This window comes from Oncorhynchus keta, chromosome 20 (assembly GCF_023373465.1).
Source record: "Oncorhynchus keta strain PuntledgeMale-10-30-2019 chromosome 20, Oket_V2, whole genome shotgun sequence".
In the NCBI taxonomy this organism is placed as follows: domain Eukaryota; kingdom Metazoa; phylum Chordata; class Actinopteri; order Salmoniformes; family Salmonidae; genus Oncorhynchus; species Oncorhynchus keta.
Genome location: NC_068440.1, coordinates 21,954,181 through 21,967,721, shown reverse-complemented (window position 1 = coordinate 21,967,721; position 13,541 = coordinate 21,954,181). Strand labels below are relative to the sequence as shown.

The 13,541-nt window shown below is 45.4% G+C and overlaps 1 protein-coding gene across 1 annotated transcript in view; it reads left to right on the top strand.

Moving 5' to 3' along the window:
• sdc3 (syndecan 3) overlaps positions 1–12,953 on the top strand; it is a 51,882-nt gene extending 38,929 nt beyond the window's left edge. Inside the window, exons 4-5 of the mRNA XM_052472297.1 lie at positions 266–470; positions 12,483–12,953. Coding sequence (XP_052328257.1) covers positions 266–470; positions 12,483–12,649 — 372 coding nt within the window. The 3' untranslated portion in view covers positions 12,650–12,953. The remainder of the gene's footprint in view (positions 1–265; positions 471–12,482) is intronic.
• The last annotated feature ends 588 nt before the right edge of the window (positions 12,954–13,541 follow it).

The window sequence follows — 13,541 nt, the reverse complement described above, 5'->3', positions numbered from 1 at the left end:
CTCTCTCTCTGTCCCTCTCTCTCTCTCTCTCTGTCCCTCTCTCTCTCTCCTGTCCTCTCTCTCTGTCCCTCTTTCTCTCTCTCTCTCTCTCTCTCTCTCTCTGTCTCTCTCTCTCTGTCCCTCTTTCTCTCTCTCTCTGTCCCTCTTTCTCTCTCTCTTTCTGTCCCTCTCTCTCTCTCTCTCTGTCTCTCTCTCTCTCTGTCCCTCTTTCTGTCTTTCTCTCTCTCTCTCTCTCTCTCTGTCCCTCTTTCTGTCTCTCTCTCAGAATAATGAATTAGGGGTTAATGGACCCAGCGGAGACTTTGAGATCCGGGAGGAGGACCGTCGCCAGGGCAACGAGGTTGTTGGTCGTGGCCTTGGCATGGAGACTGGGGCAGAACCTGATCTGATTGGCAACACAATTAACACAGGAAGTTCTGCCGCTCAACTTCCTCAGAAGAACATCTTGGAGAGGAAGGAGGTTCTGATAGGTGAGGACACACACAACACTGTCTGTCGGTCAGTCTGAAAAATAAAACCACCCATAGCAAACCTTTCCCTCCACTAGTATATCTCTCTCCTTCTCTCTCTTTCCCTCTACTAGTATGTCTCACGCCTCTCTCTTTCCCTCTACTAGTATGTCTCACTCCTCTCTTTCCCTCTACTAGTATGTCTCTCTCCTTCTCTCTCTTTCCCTCTACTAGTATGTCTCACGCCTCTCTCTCTCTTTCCCTCTACTAGTATGTCTCTCTCCTTCTCTCTCTTTCCCTCTACTAGTATGTCTCACTCCTCTCTCTCTTTCCCTCTACTAGTATGTCTCACGCCTCTCTCTCTTTCCCTCTACTAGTATGTCTCTCTCCTCTCTCTTTCCCTCTACTAGTATGTCTCTCTCCTTCTCTCTCTTTCCCTCTACTAGTATGTCTCACGCCTCTCTCTCTTTCCCTCTACTAGTATGTCTCTCTCCTTCTCTCTCTTTCCCTCTACTAGTATGTCTCACTCCTCTCTCTCTCTTTCCCTCTACTAGTATATCTCTCTCCTTCTCTCTCTTTCCCTCTACTAGTATGTCTCACGCCTCTCTCTCTCTTTCCCTCTACTAGTATGTCTCTCTCCTTCTCTCTCTTTCCCTCTACTAGTATATCTCTCTCCTTCTCTCTCTTTCCCTCTACTAGTATGTCTCTCTCCTTCTCTCTCTTTCCCTCTACTAGTATGTCTCTCTCCTTCTCTCTCTTTCCCTCTACTAGTATGTCTCACGCCTCTCTCTCTTTCCCTCTACTAGTATGTCTCTCTCCTTCTCTCTCTTTCCCTCTACTAGTATGTCTCACTCCTCTCTCTCTCTTTCCCTCTACTAGTATATCTCTCTCCTTCTCTCTCTTTCCCTCTACTAGTATGTCTCTCTCCTTCTCTCTCTTTCCCTCTACTAGTATGTCTCACTCCTCTCTCTCTCTTTCCCTCTACTAGTATATCTCTCTCCTTCTCTCTCTTTCCCTCTACTAGTATGTCTCTCTCCTTCTCTCTCTTTCCCTCTACTAGTATGTCTCTCTCCTTCTCTCTCTTTCCCTCTACTAGTATGTCTCACGCCTCTCTCTCTTTCCCTCTACTAGTATGTCTCTCTCCTTCTCTCTCTTTCCCTCTACTAGTATGTCTCACTCCTCTCTCTCTCTTTCCCTCTACTAGTATATCTCTCTCCTTCTCTCTCTTTCCCTCTACTAGTATGTCTCACTCCTCTCTCTCTCTTTCCCTCTACTAGTATGTCTCACTCCTTCTCTCTCTTTCCCTCTACTAGTATGTCTCACTCCTTCTCTCTCTTTCCCTCTACTAGTATGTCTCACTCCTTCTCTCTCTTTCCCTCTACTAGTATGTCTCACTCCTCTCTTTCCCTCTACTAGTATGTCTCACTCCTCTCTCTGTCCCTCTACTAGTATGTCTCACTCCTTCTCTCTCTTTCCCTCTACTAGTATGTCTCACTCCTTCTCTCTCTTTCCCTCTACTAGTATATCTCACTCCTTCTCTCTCTTTCCCTCTACTAGTATATCTCACTCCTTCTCTCTCTTTCCCTCTACTAGTATGTCTCACTCCTCTCTTTCCCTCTACTAGTATATTTCACTCCTCTCTTTCCCTCTACTAGTATGTCTCACTCCTCTCTTTCCCTCTACTAGTATGTCTCACTCCTCTCTCTGTCCCTCTACTAGTATGTCTCACTCTTCTCTCTCTTTCCCTCTACTAGTATGTCTCACTCCTTCTCTCTCTGTCCCTCTACTAGTATGTCTCACTCCTTCTCTCTCTGTCCCTCTACTAGTATGTCTCACTCCTTCTCTCTCTTTCCCTCTACTAGTATGTCTCACTCCTCTCTTTCCCTCTACTAATATGTCTCACTCCTCTCTTTCCCTCTACTAGTATGTCTCACTCCTCTCTTTCCCTCTGCTAGTATGCCTCACTCCTCTCTTTCCCTCTACTAGTATGTCTCACTCCTCTCTCTGTCCCTCTACTAGTATGTCTCACTCCTCTCTCTGTCCCTCTACTAGTATGTCTCACTCCTCTCTCTCTTTTCCTCTACTAGTATGTCTCACTCCTTCTCTCTCTGTCCCTCTACTAGTATGTCTCGCTCCTTCTCTCTCTTTCCCTCTACTAGTATGTCTCACTCCTCTCTTTCCCTCTACTAGTATGTCTCACTCCTCTTTCCCTCTACTAGTATGTTCCACTCCTCTCTTTCCCTCTACTAGTATGTCTCACTCCTCTCTCTCTTTCCCTCTACTAGTATGTCTCACTCCTTCTCTCTCTTTCCCTCTACTAGTATGTCTCACTCCTCTCTCTCTTTCCCTCTACTAGTATGTCTCACTCCTTCTCTCTCTTTCCATTTACTAGTATGTCTCACTCCTCTCTTTCCCTCTACTAGTATGTCTCACTCCTCTCTTTCCATCTACTAGTATGTCTCACTCCTCTCTTTCCCTCTACTAGTATGTCTCACTCCTCTCTTTCCCTCTACCAGTATGTCTCACTCCTCTCTTTCCCTCTACCAGTATGTCTCACTCCTCTCTCTGTCCCTCTACTAGTATATCTCACTCCTCTCTCTCTTTCCCTCTACCAGTATGTCTCACTCCTTCTCTCTCTGTCCCTCTACTAGTATGTCTCACTCCTTCTCTCTCTGTCCCTCTACTAGTATGTCTCACTCCTTCTCTCTCTGTCGCTCTACTAGTATGTCTCACTCCTTCTCTCTCTGTCCCTCTACTAGTATGTCTCACTCCTTCTCTCTCTTTCCCTCTACTAGTATGTCTCACTCCTCTCTTTCCCTCTACTAGTATGTCTCACTCCTCTCTTTCCCTCTACTAGTATGTCTCACTCCTCTCTTTCCCTCTGCTAGTATGTCTCACTCCTCTCTTTCTTTCCCTCTACTAGTATGTCTCACTCCTTCTCTCTCTTTCCCTCTACTAGTATGTCTCACTCCTCTCTCTCTTTCCCTCTACTAGTATGTCTCACTCCTTCTCTCTCTTTCCATCTACTAGTATGTCTCACTCCCTCTCTCTCTTTCCCTCTACTAGTATGTCTCACTCCTTCTCTCTCTTTCCCTCTACTAGTATGTCTCACTCCTCTCTTTCCCTCTACTAGTATGTCTCACTCCTCTCTTTCCCTCTACTAGTATGTCTCACTCCTCTCTTTCCCTCTACTAGTATGTCTCACTCCTCTCTTTCCCTCTGCTAGTATGTCTCACTCCTCTCTTTCTTTCCCTCTACTAGTATGTCTCACTCCTTCTCTCTCTTTCCCTCTACTAGTATGTCTCACTCCTCTCTCTCTTTCCCTCTACTAGTATGTCTCACTCCTTCTCTCTCTTTCCATCTACTAGTATGTCTCACTCCCTCTCTCTCTTTCCCTCTACTAGTATGTCTCACTCCTTCTCTCTCTTTCCCTCTACTAGTATGTCTCACTCCTCTCTTTTCCTCTACTAGTATCTCTCTTTCCCTCTACTAGTATGTCTCACTCCTCTCTTTCCCTCTACTAGTATGTCTCTCCTCTTTCCCTCTACTAGTATGTCTCACTCCTCTCTCTTTCCCTCTACTAGTATGTCTCACTCCTCTCTCTCTTTCCTCTACTAGTATGTCTCACTCTCTCTCTCTTTCCTCTACTAGTATGTCTCACTCCTTCTCTCTCTTTCCATCTACTAGTATGTCTCACTCCCTCTCTCTCTTTCCCTCTACTAGTATGTCTCACTCCTTCTCTCTCTTTCCCTCTACTAGTATGTCTCACTCCTCTCTTTCCCTCTACTAGTATGTCTCACTCCTCTCTTTCCCTCTACTAGTATGTCTCACTCCTCTCTTTCCCTCTACTAGTATGTCTCACTCCTCTCTCTCTTTCCCTCTACTAGTATGTCTCACTCCTTCTCTCTCTTTCCCTCTACTAGTATGTCTCTCTTCCCTCTACTAGTATGTCTCACTCCTCTCTTTCCCTCTACTAGTATGTCTCACTCCTCTCTTTCCCTCTACTAGTATGTCTCACTCCTCTCTTTCCCTCTACTAGTATGTCTCACTCCTTCTCTCTCCTTCCCTCTACTAGTATGCCTCACTCCTCTCTCTGTACCTCTACTAGTATGTCTCACTCCCTCTCTCTCTTTCCCTCTACTAGTATGTCTCACTCTCTGTCCCTCTACTAGTATGTTTCACTCCTCTCTTTCCCTCTACTAGTATGTCTCACTCCTCTCTTTCCCTCTACTAGTATGTCTCACTCCTCTCTTTCCCTCTACTAGTATGTCTCACTCCTCTCTTTCCCTCTACTAGTATGTCTCACTCATTCTCTCTCTTTCCCTCTACTAGTATGTCTCACTCCTTCTCTCTCCTTCCCTCTACTAGTATGTCTCACTCCTCTCTCTGTCCCTCTACTAGTATGTCTCACTCCTCTCTCTCTTTCCCTCTACTAGTATGTCTCACTCCTTCTCTCTCTGTCCCTCTACTAGTATGTCTCACTCCTCTCTCTCTCTTTCCCTCTACTAGTATGTCTCACTCCTCTCTCTCTCTTTCCCTCTACTAGTATGTCTCACTCCTTCTCTCTCTGTCCCTCTACTAGTATGTCTCACTCCTCTCTTTCCCTCTACTAGTACGTCTCACTCCTCTCTTTCCCTCTACTAGTATGTCTCACTCCTCTCTCTGTCCCTCTACTAGTAGATATCACTCCTCTCTCTCTTTCCCTCTACCAGTATGTCTCACTCCTCTCTCTGTCCCTCTACTAGTATGTCTCACTCCTCTCTCTCTCTTTCCCTCTACTAGTATGTCTCACTCCTTCTCTCTCTGTCCCTCTACTAGTATGTCTCACTCCTCTCTTTCCCTCTACTAGTACGTCTCACTCCTCTCTTTCCCTCTACTAGTATGTCTCACTCCTCTCTCTGTCCCTCTACTAGTATATATCACTCCTCTCTCTCTTTCCCTCTACCAGTATGTCTCACTCCTTTTCTCTATGTCCCTCTACTAGTATGTCTCACTACTTCTCTCTCTGTCCCTCTACTAGTATGTCTCACTCCTTCTCTCTCTGTCCCTCTACTAGTATGTCTCACTCCTCTCTGTCGCTCTACTAGTATGTCTCACTCCTTCTCTCTCTGTCCTCTACTAGTATGTCTCACTCCTTCTCTCTCTTCCCTCTACTAGTATGTCTCACTCCTCTCTTTCCCTCTCTTCCCCCTCTACTAGTATGTCTCACTCCTTCTCTCTGTCCCTCTACTAGTATGTCTCACTCCTCTCTTTCCCTCTACTAGTATGTCTCACTCCTCTCTTTCCCTCTACTAGTATGTCTCACTCCTCCTTTCCTCTACTCTCCTGTCTTTCCTCTACTAGTATGTCTCACTCCTCTCTTTCCCTCTACTAGTATGTCTCACTTTCCCTCTCTACGTCTCTCTTTCCCTCTACTAGTATGTCTCACTCCTCTCTCTTCCCTCTACTAGTATGTCTCACTCCTCTCTTTCCCTCTACTAGTATGTCTCACTCCTCTCTTTCCCTCTACTAGTATGTCTCACTCCTCCTCTTTCCCTCTACCAGTATGTCTCACTCCTCTCTTTCCTCTACTAGTATGTCTCACTCATTCTGTCTCTTTCCCTCTACTAGTATGTCTCACTCCTTCTCTCTTTCCCTCTACTAGTATGTCTCACTCCTCTCTCTGTCCCTCTACTAGTATGTCTCACTCTCTCTCTCTTCCCTCTACTAGTATGTCTCACTTTCTCTCTCTGTTCCTCTACTAGTATGTCTCACTCCCTTCTCTCTCTGTCCCTCTACTAGTATGTCTCACTCCTTTTCTCTCTGTCCCTCTACTAGTATGTCTCACTCCTTCTCTCTCTGTCCCTCTACTAGTATGTCTCACTCCTCTCTTTCCCCTCTACTAGTCGTCTCACTTTCTCTTTCCCTCTACTAGTATGTCTCACTCCTCTCTTTCCCTCTACTAGTATGTCTCACTCCTCTCTCTCTTTCCCTCTACTAGTATGTCTCACTCCTTCTCTCTCTGTCCCTCTACTAGTATGTCTCACTCCTCTCTTCCCTCTACTAGTATGTCTCACTTTCCTTCCCTCTACTAGTATGTCTCACTCCTCTCTTTCCCTCTACTAGTATGTCTCACTCCTCTCTTTCCCTCTACTAGTATGTCTCACTCCTTCTCTCTCCTTCCCTCTACTAGTATGTCTCACTCCTCTCTCTGTACCTCTACTAGTATGTCTCACTCCCTCTCTCTTTCCCCTCTACTAGTATGTCTCACTCCTCCTCTGTCCCTCTACTAGTATGTTTCACTCCTCTCTTTCCTCTACTAGTATGTCTCACTCCTCTCTTTCCCTCTACTAGTATGTCTCACTCCTCTCTAGTATGTCTCCTCTCTTTCCCTCTACTAGTATGTCTCACTCATTCTCTCTCTTTCCCTCTACTAGTATGTCTCACTCCTTCTCTCTCTTCCTCTACTAGTACTCCTCTCTGTCTAGTATGTCTCACTCCTCTCTCTCTTTCCCTCTACTAGTATGTCTCACTCCTCTCTCTCTGTCCCTCTACTAGTATGTCTCACTCCTCTCTCTCTCTTTCCCTCTACTAGTATGTCTCACTCTCTCTCTTTCCCTCTACTAGTATGTCTCACTCTCTCTCTCTTGTCCCTCTACTAGTATGTCTCACTCCTCTTTCCCTCTCTTTCCTCTACTAGTATGTCTCACTCCTCTCTCTCTTTCCTCCTAGTATGTCTCACTCCTCTCTTCCCTCTACTAGTATGTCTCACTCCTTCTCTTTCCTCTACTAGTATGTCTCACTAATCCTTCTCTCTGTCCCTCTACTAGTATGTCTCACTCCTTCTCTCTCTTTCCTCTACTAGTATGTCTCACTCCTCTCTTCCCTCTACTAGTATATCTCTCTCTTTCCTCTACTAGTATGTCTCACTCCTCTCTTTCCTCTACTAGTATGTCTCACTCCTCTCTTTCCCTCTACTAGTATGTCTCACTCCCTCTCTTTCCCTCTACTAGTATGTCTCACCCTTCTCTCCTCTCTTTCCCTCTACTAGTATGTCTCACTCCTTCTCTCTCTTTCCCTCTACTAGTATGTCTCACTCCTCTCTTTCCTCTACTAGTATGTCTCACTCTCTCTCTTTCCCTACTATGTATGTCTCTTCCCTCTACTAGTATGTCTCTCTCTTTTCCCTCTACTAGTATGTCTCACTCCTCTCTCTCTCTTCCCTCTACTAGTATGTCTCACTCCTCCTCTCTCTTCTTTCCCTCTACTAGTATGTCTCACTCCCTCTACTCTCTCTTCCCTCTACTAGTATGTCTCACTCCTCTTCCCTCTACTAGTATGTCTCACTCCTCTCTTTCCTCTCTAGTATGTCTCACCCTCTCTTCCCTCTACTAGTATGTCTCACTCCTCTCTTTCCTCTCCTCCTTTCCTCTACTAGTATGTCTCACTCCTGTCTCTTTCCCTCTACTAGTATGTCTCACTCCTTCTCTCTCTTTCCTCTACTAGTATGTCTCACTCCTCTCTGTCCCTCTACTATTCCTCTCTTGTCCCTCTACTAGTATGTCTCACTCCTCTCTCTCTTTCCTCTACTAGTATGTCTCACTCCTCTCTCTCTGTCCCTCTACTAGTATGTCTCACTCCTTCTCTCTCTGTCCCTCTACTAGTATGTCTCACTCCTCTCTCTCTCTGTCCCTCTACTAGTATGTCTCACTCCTCTCTCTTCTACTAGTATGTCTCACTCTCTTTCTGTCCTCTACTAGTATGTCTCACTCCTCTCTTTCCCTCTACTAGTATGTCTCACTCCTCTCTTTCCTCTACTAGTATGTCTCACTCCTCTTTCCTCTACTAGTATGTCTTTCCTCTACTAGTATGTCTCACTCTCTCTCTTTCCCTCTACTAGTATGTCTCACTCCTTCTCTCTTTCCCTCTACTAGTATGTCTCTTTCTTTCCCCTCTACTAGTATGTCTCACTCTTCTCTCTCTCTTTCCATCTACTAGTATGTCTCACTCCTCTCTTTCCCCTCTAGTATGTCTCTCTCTTTCCATCTACTAGTATGTCTCACTCCTCTCTTTCCCTCTACTAGTATGTCTCACTCCTCTTTCCCTCTACTAGTATGTCTCACTCCTCTCTTTCCCTCTACCAGTATGTCTCACTCCTCTCTTCCCTCTACTAGTATGTCTCACTCACTCTCTCTCTTTCCCTCTACCAGTATGTCTCACTCCTTCTCTCTCTTTCCCTCTACTAGTATGTCTCACTCCTCTCTCTCTTTCCCTCTACTAGTATGTCTCACTCCTTCTCTCTCTTTCCCTCTACTAGTATGTCTCACTCCCTCTCTCTCTTTCCCTCTACTAGTATGTCTCACTCCTTCTCTCTTTCCCTCTACTAGTATGTCTCACTCCTCTCTTTCCCTCTACTAGTATGTCTCACTTCTCTTTCCCTCTACTAGTATTCCTTCTTTCCCTCTGCTAGTATGTCTCACTCCTCTCTTTCCTCTACTAGTATGTCTCACTCTTCTCTCTCTTTCCCTCTACTAGTATGTCTCACTCCTCTCTTCTTTCCCTCTACTAGTATGTCTCACTCCTTCTCTCTCTTTCCATCTACTAGTATGTCTCACTCCCTCTCTCTCTTTCCTCTACTAGTATGTCTCACTCCTTCTCTCTCTTTCCTCTACTAGTATGTCTCACTCCTCTCTTTCCCTCTCTAGTATGTCCTCTTTTCCCTCTACTAGTATGTCTCACTCCTCTCTTTCCCTCTACTAGTATGTCTCATTTCTTTCCCTCTGCTAGTATGTCTCACTCCTCTCTTTCTTTCCCTCTACTAGTATGTCTCACTCCTTCTCTCTCTTTCCCTCTACTAGTATGTCTCACTCCTCTCTCTCTTTCCCTCTACTAGTATGTCTCACTCCTTCTCTCTCTTTCCATCTACTAGTATGTCTCACTCCCTCTCTCTCTTTCCCTCTACTAGTATGTCTCACTCCTTCTCTCTCTTTCCCTCTACTAGTATGTCTCACTCCTCTCTTTCCATCTACTAGTATGTCTCACTCCTCTCTTTCCCTCTACTAGTATGTCTCACTCCTCTCTTTCCCTCTACTAGTATGTCTCACTCCCTCTTTCTCTACTAGTATGTCTCACTCCTCTCTTTCCCTCTGCTAGTATGTCTCACTCCTCTCTTTCTTTCCCTCTACTAGTATGTCTCACTCCTTCTCTCTCTTTCCCTCTACTAGTATGTCTCACTCCTCTCTCTCTTTCCCTCTACTAGTATGTCTCACTCCTTCTCTCTCTTTCCATCTACTAGTATGTCTCACTCCCTCTCTCTCTTTCCCTCTACTAGTATGTCTCACTCCTTCTCTCTCTTTCCCTCTACTAGTATGTCTCACTCCTCTCTTTCCCTCTACTAGTATGTCTCACTCCTCTCTCTCTTTCCCTCTACTAGTATGTCTCACTCCTTCTCTCTCTCTGTCCCTCTACTAGTATGTCTCACTCCTCTCTTTCCCTCTACTAGTATGTCTCACTCCTCTCTTTCCCTCTACTAGTATGTCTCACTCCTCTCTTTCCCTCTACTAGTATGTCTCACTCCTCTCTTTCCCTCTACTAGTATGTCTCACTCCTCTCTTTCCCTCTACTAGTATGTCTCACTCCTTCTCTCTCCTTCCCTCTACTAGTATGCCTCACTCCTCTCTCTGTACCTCTACTAGTATGTCTCACTCCTCTCTCTCTTTCCCTCTACTAGTATGTCTCACTCCTCTCTCTGTCCCTCTACTAGTATGTTTCACTCCTCTCTTTCCCTCTACTAGTATGTCTCACTCCTCTCTTTCCCTCTACTAGTATGTCTCACTCCTCTCTTTCCCTCTACTAGTATGTCTCACTCCTCTCTTTCCCTCTACTAGTATGTCTCACTCATTCTCTCTCTTTCCCTCTACTAGTATGTCTCACTCCTTCTCTCTCCTTCCCTCTACTAGTATGTCTCACTCCTCTCTCTGTCCCTCTACTAGTATGTCTCACTCCTCTCTCTCTTTCCCTCTACTAGTATGTCTCACTCCTTCTCTCTCTGTCCCTCTACTAGTATGTCTCACTCCTCTCTCTCTCTCTTTCCCTCTACTAGTATGTCTCACTCCTCTCTCTCTCTTTCCCTCTACTAGTATGTCTCACTCCTTCTCTCTCTGTCCCTCTACTAGTATGTCTCACTCCTCTCTTTCCCTCTACTAGTACGTCTCACTCCTCTCTTTCCCTCTACTAGTATGTCTCACTCCTCTCTCTGTCCCTCTACTAGTAGATATCACTCCTCTCTCTCTTTCCCTCTACCAGTATGTCTCACTCCTCTCTCTGTCCCTCTACTAGTATGTCTCACTCCTCTCTCTCTCTTTCCCTCTACTAGTATGTCTCACTCCTTCTCTCTCTGTCCCTCTACTAGTATATATCACTCCTCTCTCTCTTTCCCTCTACCAGTATGTCTCACTCCTTTTCTCTCTGTCCCTCTACTAGTATGTCTCACTACTTCTCTCTCTGTCCCTCTACTAGTATGTCTCACTCCTTCTCTCTCTGTCCCTCTACTAGTATGTCTCACTCCTTCTCTCTCTGTCGCTCTACTAGTATGTCTCACTCCTTCTCTCTCTGTCCCTCTACTAGTATGTCTCACTCCTTCTCTCTCTTTCCCTCTACTAGTATGTCTCACTCCTCTCTTTCCCTCTACTATTATGTCTCACTCCTCTCTCTCTTTCCCTCTACTAGTATGTCTCACTCCTTCTCTCTCTGTCCCTCTACTAGTATGTCTCACTCCTCTCTTTCCCTCTACTAGTATGTCTCACTCCTCTCTTTCCCTCTACTAGTATGTCTCACTCCTCTCTTTCCCTCTACTAGTATGTCTCACTCCTCTCTTTCCCTCTACTAGTATGTCTCACTCCTCTCTTTCCCTCTACTAGTATGTCTCACTCCTCTCTTTCCCTCTACTAGTACGTCTCACTCCTCTCTTTCCCTCTACTAGTATGTCTCACTCCTCTCTTTCCCTCTACTAGTATGTCTCACTCCTCTTTCCCTCTACTAGTATGTCTCACTCCTCTCTTTCCCTCTACTAGTATGTCTCACTCCTCTCTTTCCCTCTGCCAGTATGTCTCACTCCTCTCTTTCCCTCTACTAGTATGTCTCACTCATTCTGTCTCTTTCCCTCTACTAGTATGTCTCACTCCTTCTCTCTCTTCCCTCTACTAGTATGTCTCACTCATTCTCTCTCTTTCCCTCTACTAGTATGTCTCACTCCTTCTCTCTCTATCTCTTTATCTCTCCGTATTCTTCTGACGGGCGTAGCTTTTGTCTTTATTCTGATTGGCTGTCTGTGTCTCCCCCAGCCATTCTGATTGCTTGCCTGCTGGCGGTGGTTTTCGCTGACTTCGTGGTGATCGGTAAAGAGCAGGAGTCAAAGCAGGCTAACTGTGTCCTTAGTGTGTCTGTGCGCTGGACACATGCTGTTAGTGTGTTGTAGTATGTAGGAACAGTAGCCTACACATGATTTGTGTGTGTTAGTGACACGGGATCTTAATATGTAGGGACGGTCATGACACATGATAGCGTGTACTATGTAGATACTATGTAAATACACACAGCTTGGGGTATAATAGATGATCATGACAGACGTCAGTTCATATGTTAGCATTGCCTGCAGTGCTTAAAGTGGTACTTGAAGATGCCGTTACTCACTAAACTCATTTAATTTACCATACCGGGGTAATTTTATTATATTTGAATCTATTTAGATTCCATATTCTCCAGAAGACATATAGAAGCAGTAGACAATTAGAGACACCAGTGGTCTGTATACCAGTGGTCTGTATACCAGTGGTCAGCGCTAGCCCACTTCAACCACTTGCATGGCATTAGTGTATGTGTCTCTGTTCTTTACATGTTCTGAATCTTTTGTCCTATTCAGAATTAGTTCTACATTGTTTGACCATATGTCTCTCTCTCTCTCTGTTTCCCCCTTCCTCTTACTTTCTCCCTTCCTCCCACTCTGTCCCTACCTCCCTCTCCCTACCATCCCTTCCTCTATCTCTCCGTCCACAGCGGTGATAGTGGGGGGCGTGGTAGGGGCCCTGTTTGCAGCGTTCCTGGTCATGCTGCTGGTGTACAGGATGAAGAAGAAAGATGAAGGCAGCTACACACTGGAGGAACCCAAGCAAGCCACCGTCACCTACCAGAAAGCTGACAAACAGGAGGAGTTCTACGCATAACACACACAGAGAGATGCTTATCACTCCAGCTCCCTTCCCGTCCTGTCGCTTCACATCTCCTTCCCATCCTTCTCCCGTATCTTCCTCCCTCTCTTCTCTCCTATGTTCCTGTCCTCCATGTCAGTTGTTACTGAGAGTGCCCGTCTCTCCACGGACCCAAACATTTCTTTAAAAAATATAAATACACTTTTTAAAAAAAATGTAAAAAAAATATATCAGCTGGAAAAAAATATATAAAAATGTGACACAATATTTTTTTTTTTAAGTAAATGTTGTTATTGATATTATATGATTATTGTTCTGATGATGTAATGAACTGATTATTTTGTAAAAACACAAGCTCCTATCCGGTGTTCTAGCACAATACTCTAGTGTCTGTTCCACGGAGCGAATGAGCCAAGTGAAAGAGGGATGGGGGAGAAGAAGGGACAGAGACAGAGGAGGAAAGAGAGTGTCATCTGATTGGCCACACAGACACTGGGGTCAAAGGTTAGAGGAAAGGTCTCCATTGTAGTGCCTTCCATTGCCCTGGTGCTCTCTCTCTCACACACACACACACACACACACACACACACACACACACACACACACACACACATGGCTTGGACCCCTCTCTCTGTGCTTGGCCAATCAGAGTAGGGGAACCCTCCCACAACGCTCTGACAACCTCAGGACAACCTTGTGGCAGCATTCACTGGTAGTTAGCAAGGGATTCTAACCAGGGATATAGTGTTAAATCAAATGGTGGGTAAACAAACCGCTGGGGTAACATAAACATTAGCTAATGCTAAAAACGCTACCTAATGGTAGTAGTTGTGTAAACACTGTTCACCAAGTGAAGGGGTGTTTAAACAACAGATTACGAGTGTTTACCCTCCTCAACATCCCTGGG